The sequence below is a fragment of the Nerophis ophidion genome, linkage group LG27 (assembly GCF_033978795.1).
Source record: "Nerophis ophidion isolate RoL-2023_Sa linkage group LG27, RoL_Noph_v1.0, whole genome shotgun sequence".
Classification (NCBI taxonomy): domain Eukaryota; kingdom Metazoa; phylum Chordata; class Actinopteri; order Syngnathiformes; family Syngnathidae; genus Nerophis; species Nerophis ophidion.
In genome coordinates this window covers 32,932,005-32,947,386 of record NC_084637.1, presented here as the reverse complement: position 1 = coordinate 32,947,386, position 15,382 = coordinate 32,932,005, and the positions used below count along the sequence as shown (strand labels likewise).

Genomic DNA, 15,382 nt, shown 5'->3' with positions numbered 1-15,382 from the left:
TTCGACTCTTTAAAATTCTAAATTCAACCAAAAAAATTAGTAGAAAAACTAGCTAATTTGAATATTTTTGGGGAAAAAATTATAATAATAATAATTCATGGAACATCATTAGTAATTTTTCCTGATTAAGATTAATTTTAGAATTTTGATGACATGTTTTAAATAGGTTAAAATCCAATCTGCACTTTGTTATAATATATAACAAATTGGACCGAGCTATATTTCTAACAAAGACACATCATTATTTCTTCTAGATTTTCCAGAACAAAAATTTAAAAAATTTTTCAAAAGACTTTGAAATAAGATTTAAATTTGATTCTACAGATTTTCTAGATTTGACAGAATCTTTGGGGGGAATTTTAATCATGACAAGTTTGAAAAATATTTCACAAATATTCTTTGTCGAATTAAACAGAAGCTAAAATCAAGAATTGAATTAAATAAATAAATAAATGGGTTGTACTTGTATAGCGCTTTTCTACCTTCAAGGTACTCAAAGCGCTTTGACACTACTTCCACATTTACCCATTCACACACACATTTACACACTGATGGAGGGAGCTGCCATGCAAGGCGCCAACCAGCACCCATCAGGAGCAAGGGTGAAGTGTCTTGCTCAGGACACAACGGACGTGACGAGGTTGGTACTAGGTGGGAATTGAACCAGGGACGCTCGGGTTGCGCACGGCCACTCTCCCCACTGCGCCACGCCGTATTTATTATTTACAATAAATAAAAAATTAAAAAATACTTAAACATTGATTTAAATTTTCAGGAAAGAAAAGGAAGGTACATGTGTTTAAAAATCCTAAAATAATTTTTAAGGTTGTATTTTTTTCTCTAAAATTGTCTTTCTGAAAGTTATAAGAAGCAAAGTAAAAAAAATTAATGAATTTATTTAAACAAGTAAAGACCAAGTCTTTAAAATATTTTTCGGGATTTTCAAATTCTATTTGAGTTTTGTCTCTCTTAGAATTAAAAATGTCAAACAAAGCGAGACCAGCTTGCTCGTAAATAAATACAATTCAAAAAATAGAGGCAGCTCACTGGTAAGTGCTGCTATTTGAGCTATTTTTAGAACAGGCCAGCGGGCGACTCATCTGGTCCTTACGGGCGACTTAGTGCCGGCGGGCACCGTGTTGGTCACCCCTGCATTAAACTTTATCCAGTTGTATTTATAATCCGCAAAGTGTGTTAAAACACCGTTTAATCATCACAAAATTTTGAGTATTGCGCTCGGAAAATACCTTCTGCTATTTTCGGAGACTGACATCACAGTGGTTTTGGCACTTCTGCACTCTGGCAATGTTATCAGATCAGTCATAGTGGAAATATGCTAAAATTTGAGAGAGATGTGGTCTTTACCATTCACAATCCCTTATGTAAGACAAGAACACATATGTTTGGCCTTTTTAATGCATTCTAAATCATAAATAAATAGCCAACAAATGATTCAATATATCACGGGTCCTATGTTGGGCTCATTGTACTCTCTAAAAACATCCAAAAACCGTTAACAATACTCCATTTACATGTTGTCACCTGAAAATTAACCAAATATGAGTGATATTGTTATTATATAAGCGACAACGCAGACTGACTATTTTAGCGGCGCATTGATTGCAGAGAGCTAATGCTTGCTTACGCTGCTATTGTTGACACTGAGCCGACGGCTGCTTCTGCTTCGTCTCCGACTTGCTAAAAGTAAATTCTAGATTATATTTCATGCAGCTCTCACCTGGTTGTAGACAAATGTGGCCATGGTCTGACAGGCTGGTCGACTTTGACATCCCCTGAGATGTCGAAATAGCATACTTTCATCTGACATCACATGGACAATGATAAAACAAAGATATAAAGATAAGACGTTATGGAGGAAAGTTCTGTGGTCAGATGAAACAAAAATGGAGCTTTATGGCCACAATACCCAGCCATATGTTTGGGGGAGGAAAAAGTGAGGTCTTTAATCCCAGGAACACCACACCTACCGTCAAGCATGGTGGTGGAAGTATTATGCTCTGGGCTTGTTTTGCTGCCAATGGAACTGGTGCTTTACAGAGAGTAGATGGGACAGTAAAAAAGGAAGATTACCTCCAAATTCTTCAGGATAAACTAAAATCCTCAGCCCGGAAGTTGGGTCTTGAGCGCAGTTGAGTGTTCCAACAGGACAATGACCCCAAACACATGTCAAAAGTGGCAAAGCAACGGCTAAATCAGGCTAGAATGAAGGTTTTAAAACGGTCTTCCAAAAGTCCTGACTTAAACGTGTGGACAATGCTGAAGAAACAAGTCCATGTCAGATAAACCAACACATTTAGCTGAACTGCACCAATTTTCTCAAGGGGAATGGTCAAAAATTGAAGCAGACGCTTGTGGATGGCTACCAAACGCGCCTTATTGCAGTGAAACTTGCCAGGGACATGTAAGCAAATATGAACATTGCTGTATGTATACTTTTGACTTAGCACATTTTCAGTAGACCCATAATAAATTCATAAAAGAAGCAAAGTTCATGAATGTCTTTTGTGAGCAACAAGTATGTGCTCCAATCACTACATCACAAAAAAATAAGAGTTGTAGAAATGATTGTAAACTCAAGACAGCCATGACATTATTTGCTTTACAAGTGTATGTACACTTTTGATCCCGACTGTATACGATAATAGCTTCAATATAAACGATAATAGCTTCAATATAAAGGCAACTTGCTTTTCCTCTCTCCTGGTACTTTAAGGGCCTATCGAACAAAAACAAAAAAGCTAGTCAAACATCATTCCTATGACCGCACTCATGTGTTTTTAGGAATCTGTTGCAAAAATGTGAGTTTTCAAACTGAATTCGCAGGTTAACAGTTGAATAGCACAAATAACTAGGGCTGGGCAACGATTAAAAAGTTTAATCGAAGTTAATCGCACTATTTCTCCGATTAATCGCGATTAACTGCATTGTATACGCAAAGCCCAATAATGAATTCAAAAGTAGTGTGTAGTGCACCTTTATTGGAATATTCTCCCACATGAACAAAAGCGCCCAAACATTTGTTGTGCAAACACAATTTAAATCAGTCCTTGTTAAACAGTAGCAGTTAAATAGCATATTTGATGAAAATCAACTCAAAAAATGTAAATACAAACATTTAAGCTTATTGCCACTGCCAGGGTATTTAAGTTATCCTGTTTGTTATGGAAAATAAATATAATCTACATACAAATCTCTGAGCCACAATCATAACATCTGAACAGGCAATTTCTGAGGTAACAGCAGAAACATTTTTTTTAATCAGGGATCTTATGTTTAAAAAACCTATATTATAGGTAGTGGGCTGTTTTAGGGAATTTTTGATCAAATTATCCGTAGTAGCAATATTAATAATGTTGTGTTTATTCTGCGTAGTGCACTTAAAATAATTATGAACATATCTAGGAATTGATATGATGGGAATTTTCCGATTGTTTGCTTGGTGCTTTGATAAACTGAAGGCATCATATACATGGTACTATATTGTGATGTTATGAGCCAGGGAAAAAAAGAACTACCCTACCCAGCATGCAACAGGAGTGAGGAGCATGTATAGGTTGTGTCGCCATGACGGCATCTTGTATGTTGTGATATGCACGCTCTGAAAGCAAACGTTAAGAACTCAGCCAACACTCCTGGTCTGCATTATTCATAAATAGACAGACAACACATATACTCCGCTGCTTCACAGGCCGCTGGATGTAGCCGGCAAAGTATTCCCATGCTAGCTAGCCGCTCTAGCAAGCACGCCTCATTCCGTCCAAAACGGCCCGATCTATCCACATTCAGAATTGTCTGGCGGTCGTAAGTGATCCCGGAGTGACCACGCTGTAAGCCAGCCATGACATTTGCAGAATTGTCCGCTATTTTTGCCAAATGTTACATCTTTACCAAGAGCCCCTCCACGCCGGGCGACGCCATCTTGTTAAGAAAAGGCGTTAACAAAATAAAAGCATGTAGACAACATACGCAAATGTGCGATAAAATAATTGTCGGCGTTAATAGATTGATGAGTTAACGCGTAATTAACGCATTAATTTGCCCACCCCTACAAATAACTAAATAAGTTGAAGACATGGATATTGACTGCCCACAGCATCACTTTTGTTACAAAAATCACTTTATGGAAAAGAAATGAACAGCCAAAAAGAAGAGGACTTAAAGGGGAACATTATCACAATTTCAAAAGGGTTAAAAACAATAAAAATCAGTTCCCAGTGGCTTGTTGTATTTTTTTAATTTTTTTTCAAAATTTTACCGGTCTCCGAATATCCCTACAAAAAAAGCTTTAAAGTGCTTGATTTCCGCTATTTGCGATGCCACTATCCATTTCCCTGTGACGTCACACAGTGCTGCCAATGTAAACAAACAATGGCGAATAGCACAGCAAGATATAGCGACATTAGCTCGGATTCAGACTCGGATTTCAGCGGTTTAAGCGATTCAACAGATCACGCATATATTGAAACAGATGGTTGGAGTATGAAAGTATTAAAGAAGAAACTGAAGCTATTGAGCGAATAGCTATTGACGCTATTCATAGCCATAGCATGGCCGAATAGCTGCGTTAGCATCGCCGGTAAAATGTGCGGACCAAACGATCAGGACTTTCGCATTTTTTGACACTGGAGCGACTTAAATCCGTCGATTGGTAAGTGTTTGTTTCGCATTAAATGTGGGTGGAAGGAAACGTAATATAGTTGCAAATGCATCTGCAGGTTATCCATACATCTCTGTGCCATGTCTGCTTTAGCACCACCGGTAAATAGCATGTTAGGATCGATTAGCGTAGCATGTTAGCATCGATTAGCTGGCAGTCAACATCAACAAAACTCACCTTTGTGATTACTGTGACTTTATCGTTGCAAATGCATCTGCAGGTTATCCATACATCTCTGTGCCATGTCTGCTTTAGCACCGCCGGTAAATAGCATGTTAGCATCGATTAGCTGGCAGTCACGCCGCGACCAAATATATCTGATTAGCCAATAAGTCAACATCAACAAAACTCACCTTTGTGATTTCGTTGAATTTATCATTGCAAATGCATCTGCAGGTTATCCATACATCTCTGTGCCATGTCTGCCTTAGCATCGCCGGTAAAATGTGGAGACACTCTGGTACATTCAACGGGGGTCTGGCGGCAGACACTTTGGCATCTTGGAGCCAGTGGTGCAACTTGAATCCCTCCCTGCTAGTGTTGTTACACCCTCCGACAACACACCCACCAGGCATGATGTCTCCAAGGTTCCAAAAAATAGTCGGAAAAACGGAAAATAACAGAGCTGAGACCCGGTGTTTGTAATGTGTTGAAAATGAAAATGGTGGGTGTGTTACCTCGGTGACGTCACGTTCTGACGTCATCGCCTCCAGCGCGATAAACAGAAAGGCGTTTAATTCGCCAAAATTCACCCATTTAGAGTTCGGAAATCGGTTAAAAAAATATATGGTCTTTTTTCTGCACCATCAAGGTATATATTGACGCTTACATAGGTCTGCTGATAATGTTCCCCTTTAAAGGGTTGTTGTACAGTATGTTTGCTAGCAAGGTTAGAATGTCAACGCTAATTCCTCAATAGCAGTGGTCCCCAACCACGCATTTTCCACCGGGCTGCAGGGGAATAATAATTAATTTATAAACCACCGCATTTTGTCCCACTGAACTTTGGCTTGTCCCACTGAACACACCAATAAGCTTGCTCATAGATGTATATTACAACACCTTTGTTACAGTACACTTGTCTTGTGATCATGTTTTGTTTAGTTGTTCTGTTTGCTTAAGACTCCATTGTTTCCTGTTTTTGCACTTCCTTGTTTTGTTTTGTTTCCATGACTACCCATTAGTTTTCACCTGTCCTCATGTCACGCACCTGTCTCACGTTTTGCACTCGCACACCTGTCACTAATCATCAATCAATCAATCAATCAATCAATCAATCAATCAATGTTTATTTATATAGCCCCAAATCACAAATGTCTCAAAGGGCTGCACAAATCATTACGACTACAACATCCTCGGAAGAACCCACAAAAGGGCAAGGAAAACTCACACCCAGTGGGCAGGGAGAATTCACATCCAGTGGGACGCCAGTGACAATGCTGACTATGAGAAACCTTGGAGAGGACCTCAGGGGACCGAAAGCAATGGATGTCGAGCGGGTCTAACATGATACTGTGAAAGTTCAATCCATAGTGGCTCCAACACAGCCGCGAGAGTTCAGTTCAAGCGGATCCAAGACAGCAGTGAGAGTCCCGTCCACAGGAAACCATCCCAAGCGGAGGCGGATCAGCAGCGTAGAGATGTCCCCAACCGATACGCAGGCGAGCGGTCCATCCTGGGTGTCGACTCTGGACAGCCAGTACTTCATCCATGGTCATCGGACCGGACCCCCTCCACAAGGGAGGGGGGGACATAGGAGAAAAAGAAAAGAAACGGCAGATCAATTGGTCTAAAAAGGGAGTCTATTTAAAGGCTAGAGTATACAAATGAGTTTTAAGGTGAGACTTAAATGCTTCTACTGAGGTAGCATCTCGAACTGTTACCGGGAGGGCATTCCAGAGTACTGGTTAAAAGATAGAAATAGTTTTACCTTTGCGAAAAGACAAAGATGATAAAAGCATGATTTTAAAACCCCATTGACTTGTTTGTCAAGTTTAAAATCACTGTCTATAGTCACGCCAAGGCTGCTGACTTTGGGACGCACATCATTTTGCAATGGTCCCAAGTCAGTGAGGGCCGGAACAAAAACTAAAATTGCAGTTTTTCCCTCATTCATTGTTAAAAAAAAGGCCAGGGAACCCTGGTCTGTACAACAGGAGAATGCTCCTGCCTCCATGACTCACATTTACGTGCACAGTCCTCATAACTGCTGTTTACATACTCAACAAAACAGGTTAGAACTCAAGACACCAATCCAAAGCCAACAAAATATTGTAATCTCTGCGACTATATGTGGTCCATTGTGCCAAAAGCTGTAAAAAATTCAAACAAGACCAGTCAGTATGTTTCTTTGTTTCAAAGAAATAGTTCACAGGCTGTCTGGTTAAGAGCTTCCTGTTTCTCTGACATCCGATATTAGTCAAACATTTTCACTTCCTTCCACAAGACAGCTGCAGGGTACACACACACACACACACACACACACACACACACACACACACACACACACACACACACACACACACACACACACACACACACACACACACACACACACAACTATAAAAGTTTAGCAGCTTTGAAGTGTTCAAATATGACATTTTCATTTTGATGACAGAGCGATCAGCTCCAAAACAATGTTTTACTGTCTTTGATGTGTACACTGTAAAAAAAAAAATCCTATTTTCATGGCAAATTGCTCTAAATTTGTACTGTAATTTTTTTATTTTTTTTTAAAGTAGTGTATAAAATAGTAAGATTGAAGACATTATTTGTAAATAAACAATCCGCCTGTTATTTTAAGTAATATGCCAGTAATGGGGCGGCATAGCTCGTTTGGTAGAGCGGCCGTGCCAGCAACTTGAGGGTTGCGGGTTCGATCCCCGCTTACCCCATCCTAGTCACTGCCATTGTGTCCTTGGGCAAGACACTTTGCCCACCCGCTCCCAGTGCCACCCACACCGGTTTAAATTTAAAAATTAGATATTGGGTTTCACAATGTAAAGCGCTTTGGGTCACTAGAGAAAGAGTGCTATATAAATATAATTCACTTCACTTCACTAATGACAAACAATGTTTATTTCTATTTTTTTTTTACAGAAAAATACCAAATTAATTATACATAGCATTTTCTGTTTTCTTAAATTACTTTCAAATTCATGAAAAATTACAGTGCCGTGTTTTTCCGAGTATAAGTCGCTCCGGAGTATAAGTCGCACCCGCCGAAAATTCATGATAAAGAAGGAAAAATATATATATAAGTCGCACTGGAGTATAAGTCGCATTTTTGGGGGGAATTTATTTGATAAAATCCAACAGCAAGAATAGACATTTGAAAGGCAATTTAAAATAAATAAAGAATAGTGAACAACAGGCTGAATAAGTGTAGGTTATATGAGGCATAAATAAGCAACTGCTATGTTAACCTAACATATTATGGTAAGAGTCATTCAAATAACTATAACATATAGAACATGCTATACCTTTACCAAACTATCTCTCACTCCTAATCCATAAATCCCATGAAATCTTATACGTCTAGTCCAGTGGTTCTTAACCTGGGTTCGATCGAACCCTAGGAGTTCGGTGAGTCGGCCTCAGGGGTTCGGCGAAGTCTCCGCCACGGAGGTAAAGACACATCCGACTTATCGTGTAAATAAAAACTTGTCCCTGTCAGCGTATTATGGATACGTCCAAAACAATGTTCCCTGTAATTTCCCATCTGATTTGCAGGTGTTTTGATTAATTGATTGAAACTTTTACTAGCAGATTGCAAAAGGAAGAGAATACATGATATGAAACAGTACAGTTGACGCAGCTCAGTACATATTCGTCCAATTGACCGCTAAATGGGAACACCTGTATACGTTTTTCAAGTTATTCAATTCATGGTAATGTGTGTAAGGTGTGTAATTTGCTGTGAGTTCATGCACTGTGTTGGTTCTGTTCTTTGAACAAGGTGATGTTCATGCAGGCTTCATTTTGTGCACAAGTGAAAAAAACATGACTTTTTCTTGAATTTGAAAAAAAACAACATTTTATTTTTCACTAAAGTATTGTGAACTGAGCCGGAAAGCAAAGCTCTCAATTTACCGGTCGATCTACGTTCCCATCCTCACCTATGGTCATGAGCTTTGGGTCATGACCGAAAGGATAAGATCACGGGTACAAGCGGCCCAAATGAGTTTGGGTCTCTCCCTTAGAGATAGGGTGAGAAGCTCTGCCATCCGGGAGGAACTCAAAGTAAAGCCGCTGCTCCTCCACATGGAGAGGAGCCAGATGAGGTGGTTCGGGCATCTGGTCAGGATGCCACCCGAACGCCTCCCTAGGGAGGTGTTTAGGGCACGTCCAACCGGTAGGAGGCCACGGGGAAGACCCAGGACACATTGGGAAGACTATGTCTCCCGGCTGGCCTGGGAACGCCTCGGGATCCCCCGGGAAGAGCTGGACAAAGTGGCTGGGGAAAGGGAAGTCCGGGCTTCCCTGCTTAGGCTGCTGCCCCCGCGACCCGACCTCGGATAAGCGGAAGATGATGATGGATGATGGGAATTATCTTCAATTAAATATGTAGCTTGTTATATTAAAGTGTACATCCATACTAACTATCCTAACAGTTTAATATGTCATTTTAGGTTAAATCTGAGTTTGTTTGTTTTTTTGTGTATTTTTACATTGAAATCTGTAATTAAATATGTAGCTTGTTATGCAGCCAATTATTCCTCAATGCAGTGAAAGCGAGCTTTGCTGACTCATCCAGTCGCGCTTCCTGGTTCCCGGCGGGTGGTTGTAGTCGGCGGGCCCAGACATTCTCCTGGCCTTCGTGCACGATTGCAGAATCTTTCTGGCCTAATAATAGGCCGTGCTGCTACTGCTGAGTGTCAGTTTCCCTCTCTGCTGCTGCTGCTGCTGCTGCTGCTCTTTCCATCATCTGTCCTCAGTATTTGTATACGTTGACTTAAAAAAACTTGTGTCTTTGTGAGGTCAAACTCTTGTCTGTAAATTTTCCTCTAATGTCAGCTTCTCTTTTCTTCTGCTTTGCCGCTCCTAGGACTGCTAGCTGCAGAAAGTATGTATCCCCCCCCTCCCGATTGTTTGATGCGTGATCTCCTCATGTGTCCCGTCACTGGCTTTTTACTTGCATTATTAGTGTTTGCTGATGTAGGCTCCAGTTCTTTGTCTCCTTTCCCTTCAAAAAATGCTTTAAGTGTGTTTTTCTTCCAAAAAGGTTTATTTGTTGAGATGAGCAAAATCAAACGTGCATTATGAAATTTCTAAAATAATGTAGTTTCTGTATTTACTTGAAATGCCGCCGGGGCGCAAATTAATTTAAAACCTCTTCTCACTCCGGCACTTACCAAAGGCATTCGGTAAATTTAGGCCTGCGCTTAAAAATTTGAGTGTGATGTAAGGATACCATCATGAAAAGCACATTTAATTAAAAAAAAAAAACGTAATAATGGTCTTACCTTTACTTATAAATGAAGTCCATGCGCAGCTCCGGGGCGGTAAAGCTCGGTTGGTAGAGCGGCCGTGCCAGCAACTTGAGGGTTGCAGGTTCGATCCCCGCTTCCGTCATCCTGGCCACTGCCGTTGTGTCCTCAGGCAAGACACTTTACCCACCTGCTCCCAGTGACACCCACACTGCTTTAGAAAATGTAAAAATCAGATATTGGGTTTCACTATGTAAAGCGCTTTGAGTCACTAGAGAAAAAGCGCTATACAAATATAATTCACTTCACTTCTTTCTGATCAAAAGCATCGATAACTTGTTTATAGAAGTCTTCCTTATCTTTCTTTAGTTTTAAAAGTCTCGCTGTCTCGATTGAGATCTTCCTTTATTACCTCCTGCTTCGATTGAAAGTCCAGTTTATAAAACTGTTTTATTTTAGATATGTAATCCTCCATGTTAAAAGTGCAAGCGAGAGGAAAAATAAACGATCGCTGCTCACTCTTGCAGCTTGTTGTCACTTCTTCTGCACCCGAGTAGTTGCAAGAAGGATCACTAGCGCCCTCTACCACCAGGAGGCGGGAGTCATTTAATGACTCATATTTGACACACGCAGCTACGGTATATTAATAAAACATAGCTGCTTACTGTTCTTTTTAGCATTTTCAATAGCTTGGACCTTAAATCCTACTGAATAGCTCTTAATCTTCTTCCCTTTATGCGATTTCAAATGTTTGAAATCAGCCTCCTCCGTTTTGAAAATGATGACAGGTGAAGTGTCACTCGTGACGTGACGAGTTTGACCCGGCGGAAATTGTAGCTAATAAAAATAATATTTTGCGAAACAAGTTTGACCCGGCGTTACTCCTGTGCCGGCAGTAATCCTAAGCATGCGCTAATTATTTTGCCAAACAAGTTTGACCCGGCAGTAATTCCAGGCAGGTGCATACTATATACCTGGCGGCAATTCAAGGAAATACGGTATGTTATAGTTGATCCACCATCTTCTTGACTGTGTGACTTTTTGAGCTGACTTTCCTCTGCTGTCACATTGATGCCACTGCCACTGTCTCTCTGGTTTTGCTGCATGTGTCGGCGCTGCAGCAGGTACTTGCGGTTAAATAATTCACGAATGTTTACCTTTCTGTGTGTTATGCTGTCATGAAGACCGTTGTTGGTGACTCTTGCCTGTACTGTGATTGTGTCTTTGTCCTCTTTGCCTGTTTGCCGTGCAGTTGTTTTTGTGTCTTTATGTGCCATGATCAGTGTTTGCATTTTGCACAGTGTTGACTCTGTGAACTTGTCAGAATTTGGGCAGTAAAGTTTGGATTTGTTTAACTTTGATGCATTTGCATCCACAGGGGCGGTGTCACAGGTTTTGGATAGCCTCGAGGAGATTCATGCGTTGACGGACTGTAGCGAGAAAGATATGGACTTTCTCCACAGTGTATTCCAGGATCAGCATCTCCACACCCTCTTGGATGTGAGTAGAACTCCCAACTTCTGTCCGGTTTAGTGTAGGATTTTAATTCCCATGAAATCAAACGGTGCCATATTTTCATACCTTTTGTTGCACGTGACCTCTCGTCCGATTTAGACTCAGCCGGTTTAAACACTTGGAGGGCAAACAAGCACTCAAGTAGAGGGTCAGTCAAACTTCCTTTAGGTAATGTTGAACGTTTTCATGCCAACAAAACAAGTATGCCTGATAGAAATCGCTCAATGGTACAGTATAGTTCTAATAATTCACATTGAATTTGTTCTAGATTAGCAATTTTACATGGCGATTTCAATACTTCCAAATTTGGTAGTGAAAACGGCAAATAAAATGCACGCTACTGAGTAATACCTGGTGGGCAAACAAGCACTCAAGTAGGGACTCGGTCGAACTGCCTTTAGGTAATGTTGCAATTTTTCATGCCAACAAAACAAGTATGCATGATAAAAATCGCTCAAAGGTACAATACGGTTTTAATAATTCATATTGAATTTGCCCTAGATTAGCAATTTTACATGGCAATTTTAACACTTCCAAATTTGGTAGTGAAAACCGCAATTAAGATGAATGCTACGGATTAATATTTGGTGGGTAAACAAGCACTCAATTGGGGACTCAGTCAATCTGCCTTTATTTTGCAGTTTTTCATGCCAACAAAACAAGTATGCGTGATAGAAATCGCTCAAAGGTACAATACGGTTCTAATATTTTATATGGAATTTTTCCTGGATTAGAAATTTTACATGGCAATTTCAACACTTCCAAATTTGGTAGTGAAAACTGCAACTAAAATGCACGCTACTGAGTAATACTTGGTGGGTAAACAAGCACTCAATTGGGGACTCAGTCAGACTCCCTTTAGGTAATGTTGCAGTTTTTCATGCCAACAAAACAAGTGTGCGTGATAGAAATCGCTCAAAGGTACAGTTCTAATATTTTACATCAAGTTTTCACTGGATGAACAATTTTACATGGCTATTTCAACACTTCCAAATTTGGTAGTGAAAACCTCAACTAAGATGCACGCTACTGAGTAATACTTGGTGGGTAAACAAGCACTCAATTGGGGACTCAGTCAAACTGCCTTTATGTTGCAGTTTTTTCATGCCAACAAAACAAGTGTGCGTGATAGAAATCGCTCAAAGGTACGGTTCTAATATTTTACATCAAGTTTTCCATGGATTAGCAATTTTACATGGCAATTTTCAACACTTCCAAATTTGGTAGTGGAAACGGCAAATAAGATGCACGCTACTGAGTAATACTTGGTGGGTAAACAAGCACTCAAGTAGGGACTCAGTCAAACTGCCTTTAGGTAACGTTGCAGTTTTTCATGCCAACAAAACAAGTATGCATGATAGAAAATCGCTCAAAGGTACATCCATCCATTTCCTACCGCTTATTCCCTTTGGGGTCGCGGGGGCGCTGGTGCCTATCTCAGCTACAATCGAGCGGAAGTGGTACAGTACGGTTTTAATCATTCATATTGAATTTTACCTGAATTAGCAATTTTACATGGCAATTTCAACAGTTCCAAATTTGGTAGTGAAAACCATAAATAGGATGCACACTACTGAGTAATACTTGGTGGGTAAACAAGCACTCAAGTAGGGACTCAGTCAACCTGCCTTTAGGTAACGTTGCAGTTTTTCATGCCAACAAAACAAGTATGCTTGATAGAAATCGCTCAAAGGTACGGTTCTAATATTTTATATGGAATTTTCCCTGGATTAGCAATTTTACATGGCAATTTCAACACTTCCAAATTTGGTAGTGAAAACCGCAACTAAAATGCACACTACTGAGTAATAGGTGCAATAATTTTTTGGGGCGCAGCAAAAGAATAAAAACAACCCTAATGGCAAAGACTACTCCCTGACTTGGCCACACACACCTTAACCTATGCAATACTGCCATCTAACGTCTTGGAATTGCAATTGCATGCAAAGTCTGTTATATGATACAGTGTAGTGTATAATACTTGGAAATGAGACATCACACCCCAATCTAAACTTGTATGAATTGTAAACATTGCTGTTTGAGCAACAAAGTTATTCAATTGAGCACGTTGAACCGACAGTCTGTTCTCTCTGAGGACAAAGTAATGCTGAGTTCCATACATGGACGTGTCTACAACAGGATGTGGCGTCAAGAGTGCCAAAATCCTCACCACGCTCTGCTTGAATGTTGCATGCAAGTTTGCGTTAATGATGTGTTTGTTTACACGCGCAGCTTTCTACCCTTTTTGCCAGGGGTGGGCATTTCTATACACAGCTTGTGCGACTTTAAACGCCAAATCAAACCGAATTGGCGCCGGGGCGCTAATTAATTTAAAACCTATTCTCACTCCGGCACTTACCAAAGGCATGCGGTAAATTTAGGCCTGCGCTTCAAAATTTGAGTGTGATGTAAGGATACCATCGTGAAAAGTACATTTAATAAAAATAACATCATTATGGTCTTACCTTTACTTATAAATGAAGTCCATGCGCAGATCCTTCTGATCAAAAGCATCGATAACTTGTTTATAGAAGTCTTCCTTATCTTTCTTCAGTTTTAAAAGTCTCTCTGTCTCGATGGAGATCTTCCTTTATTACCTCCTGCTTCGATTGAAAGTCCAGTTTAGAAAACTGTTTTATTTTAGATATGTAATCCTCCATGTTAAAAGTGCAAGCGAGAGGAAAAAAATAAACGATCGCCGCTCACTCTTGCTGCTTGTTGTCACTTCTTCTGCAGCCGAGTAGTCGCAAGAAGGATCACTAGCGCCCTCTACCACCAGGAGGCGGGAGTCATTTAATGACTTGTATTTGACACACGCGGCTACGGTATATTAATAAAACATAGCTGCTTACTGTTCTTTTTAGCACATTCAATAGCTTGGACCTTAAATCCTACTGATTAGCTCTTAATCTTCTTCCTTTTATGCGATTTCAAATGATTGAAATCAGCCTCCTCCATTTTGAAAATGATGACAGGTGAAGTGTCACTCGTGACGTGACGAGTTTGACCCAGCGGAAATTCTAGGCATATGCTAATTTTTGGGCGAAAAGAGTTTGACCCGGCGTTAATTCTAGGCAGGCGCATACTATATACCCGGCGGCAATTCAAAGAAATACGGTATATATCTATGCATTTTGCAATTATTATTAAGAAATACTTTAAAACCAAATTAAAACTGTAACGTATTTAAACACTCGAAAAAACAATAATTTGGCTCTTAAGAAGCCAGGACAATATTTAGTGTTTCTTTTGCCAAGAACATTATATATGTTGCTTATTTATTTATTTTCAATACTATATATATTTTATTTAAGTTGGTTAAAATATTTCTGTGTGTGTAAAAGTACTTTCTGAGCACATTTAACAATACCGTGATAATATTGATAATAGTTATAATTTTGGTCACAATACGTGTAATATTACACGTTCATATCGTTACAAACCTATTGTGGTGTTTTTTGTTGTTGCAGCTGTATGACAAAATCAACACCAGGTCGTCTCCGCAAATTCGGAATCCTACCAGTGACGGCGTGCAGAGAGCCAAAGAAGTAAGCTTCATGCAGCTCTCCAAAAACGGAGAAGAAAAATTGAAAGAACTGTTGTTGTTGCATCTTTGTGTCGGCGCCGTTAATCATGGCTTTATTTCCTCTCCAGGTACTGGAAACAATCTCATGTTACCCAGACAACACAGAGGCAAAGGAGCTCAGGAGGATCCTTACACAACCACACTTCATGGTAATACACTCAATTACACATTTAT

At 40.0% G+C, this 15,382-nt stretch overlaps 1 protein-coding gene across 17 annotated transcripts in view; it reads left to right on the top strand.

The window, feature by feature from the left end:
• LOC133544455 (peripheral plasma membrane protein CASK-like) overlaps window positions 1-15,382 on the top strand; it is a 103,859-nt gene that overhangs the window by 50,134 nt on the left and 38,343 nt on the right. For 9 of the 17 annotated variants that reach the window (XM_061889788.1, XM_061889787.1, XM_061889784.1 and 6 more), the window contains exons 11-14: window positions 9,726-9,743; window positions 11,483-11,607; window positions 15,093-15,170; window positions 15,277-15,357. In XM_061889788.1, the coding sequence (XP_061745772.1) occupies window positions 9,726-9,743; window positions 11,483-11,607; window positions 15,093-15,170; window positions 15,277-15,357 (302 nt within the window). The remainder of the gene's footprint in view (window positions 1-9,725; window positions 9,744-11,482; window positions 11,608-15,092; window positions 15,171-15,276; window positions 15,358-15,382) is intronic. The other 8 variants (XM_061889793.1, XM_061889779.1, XM_061889792.1 and 5 more) reach the window with 2 other exon arrangements.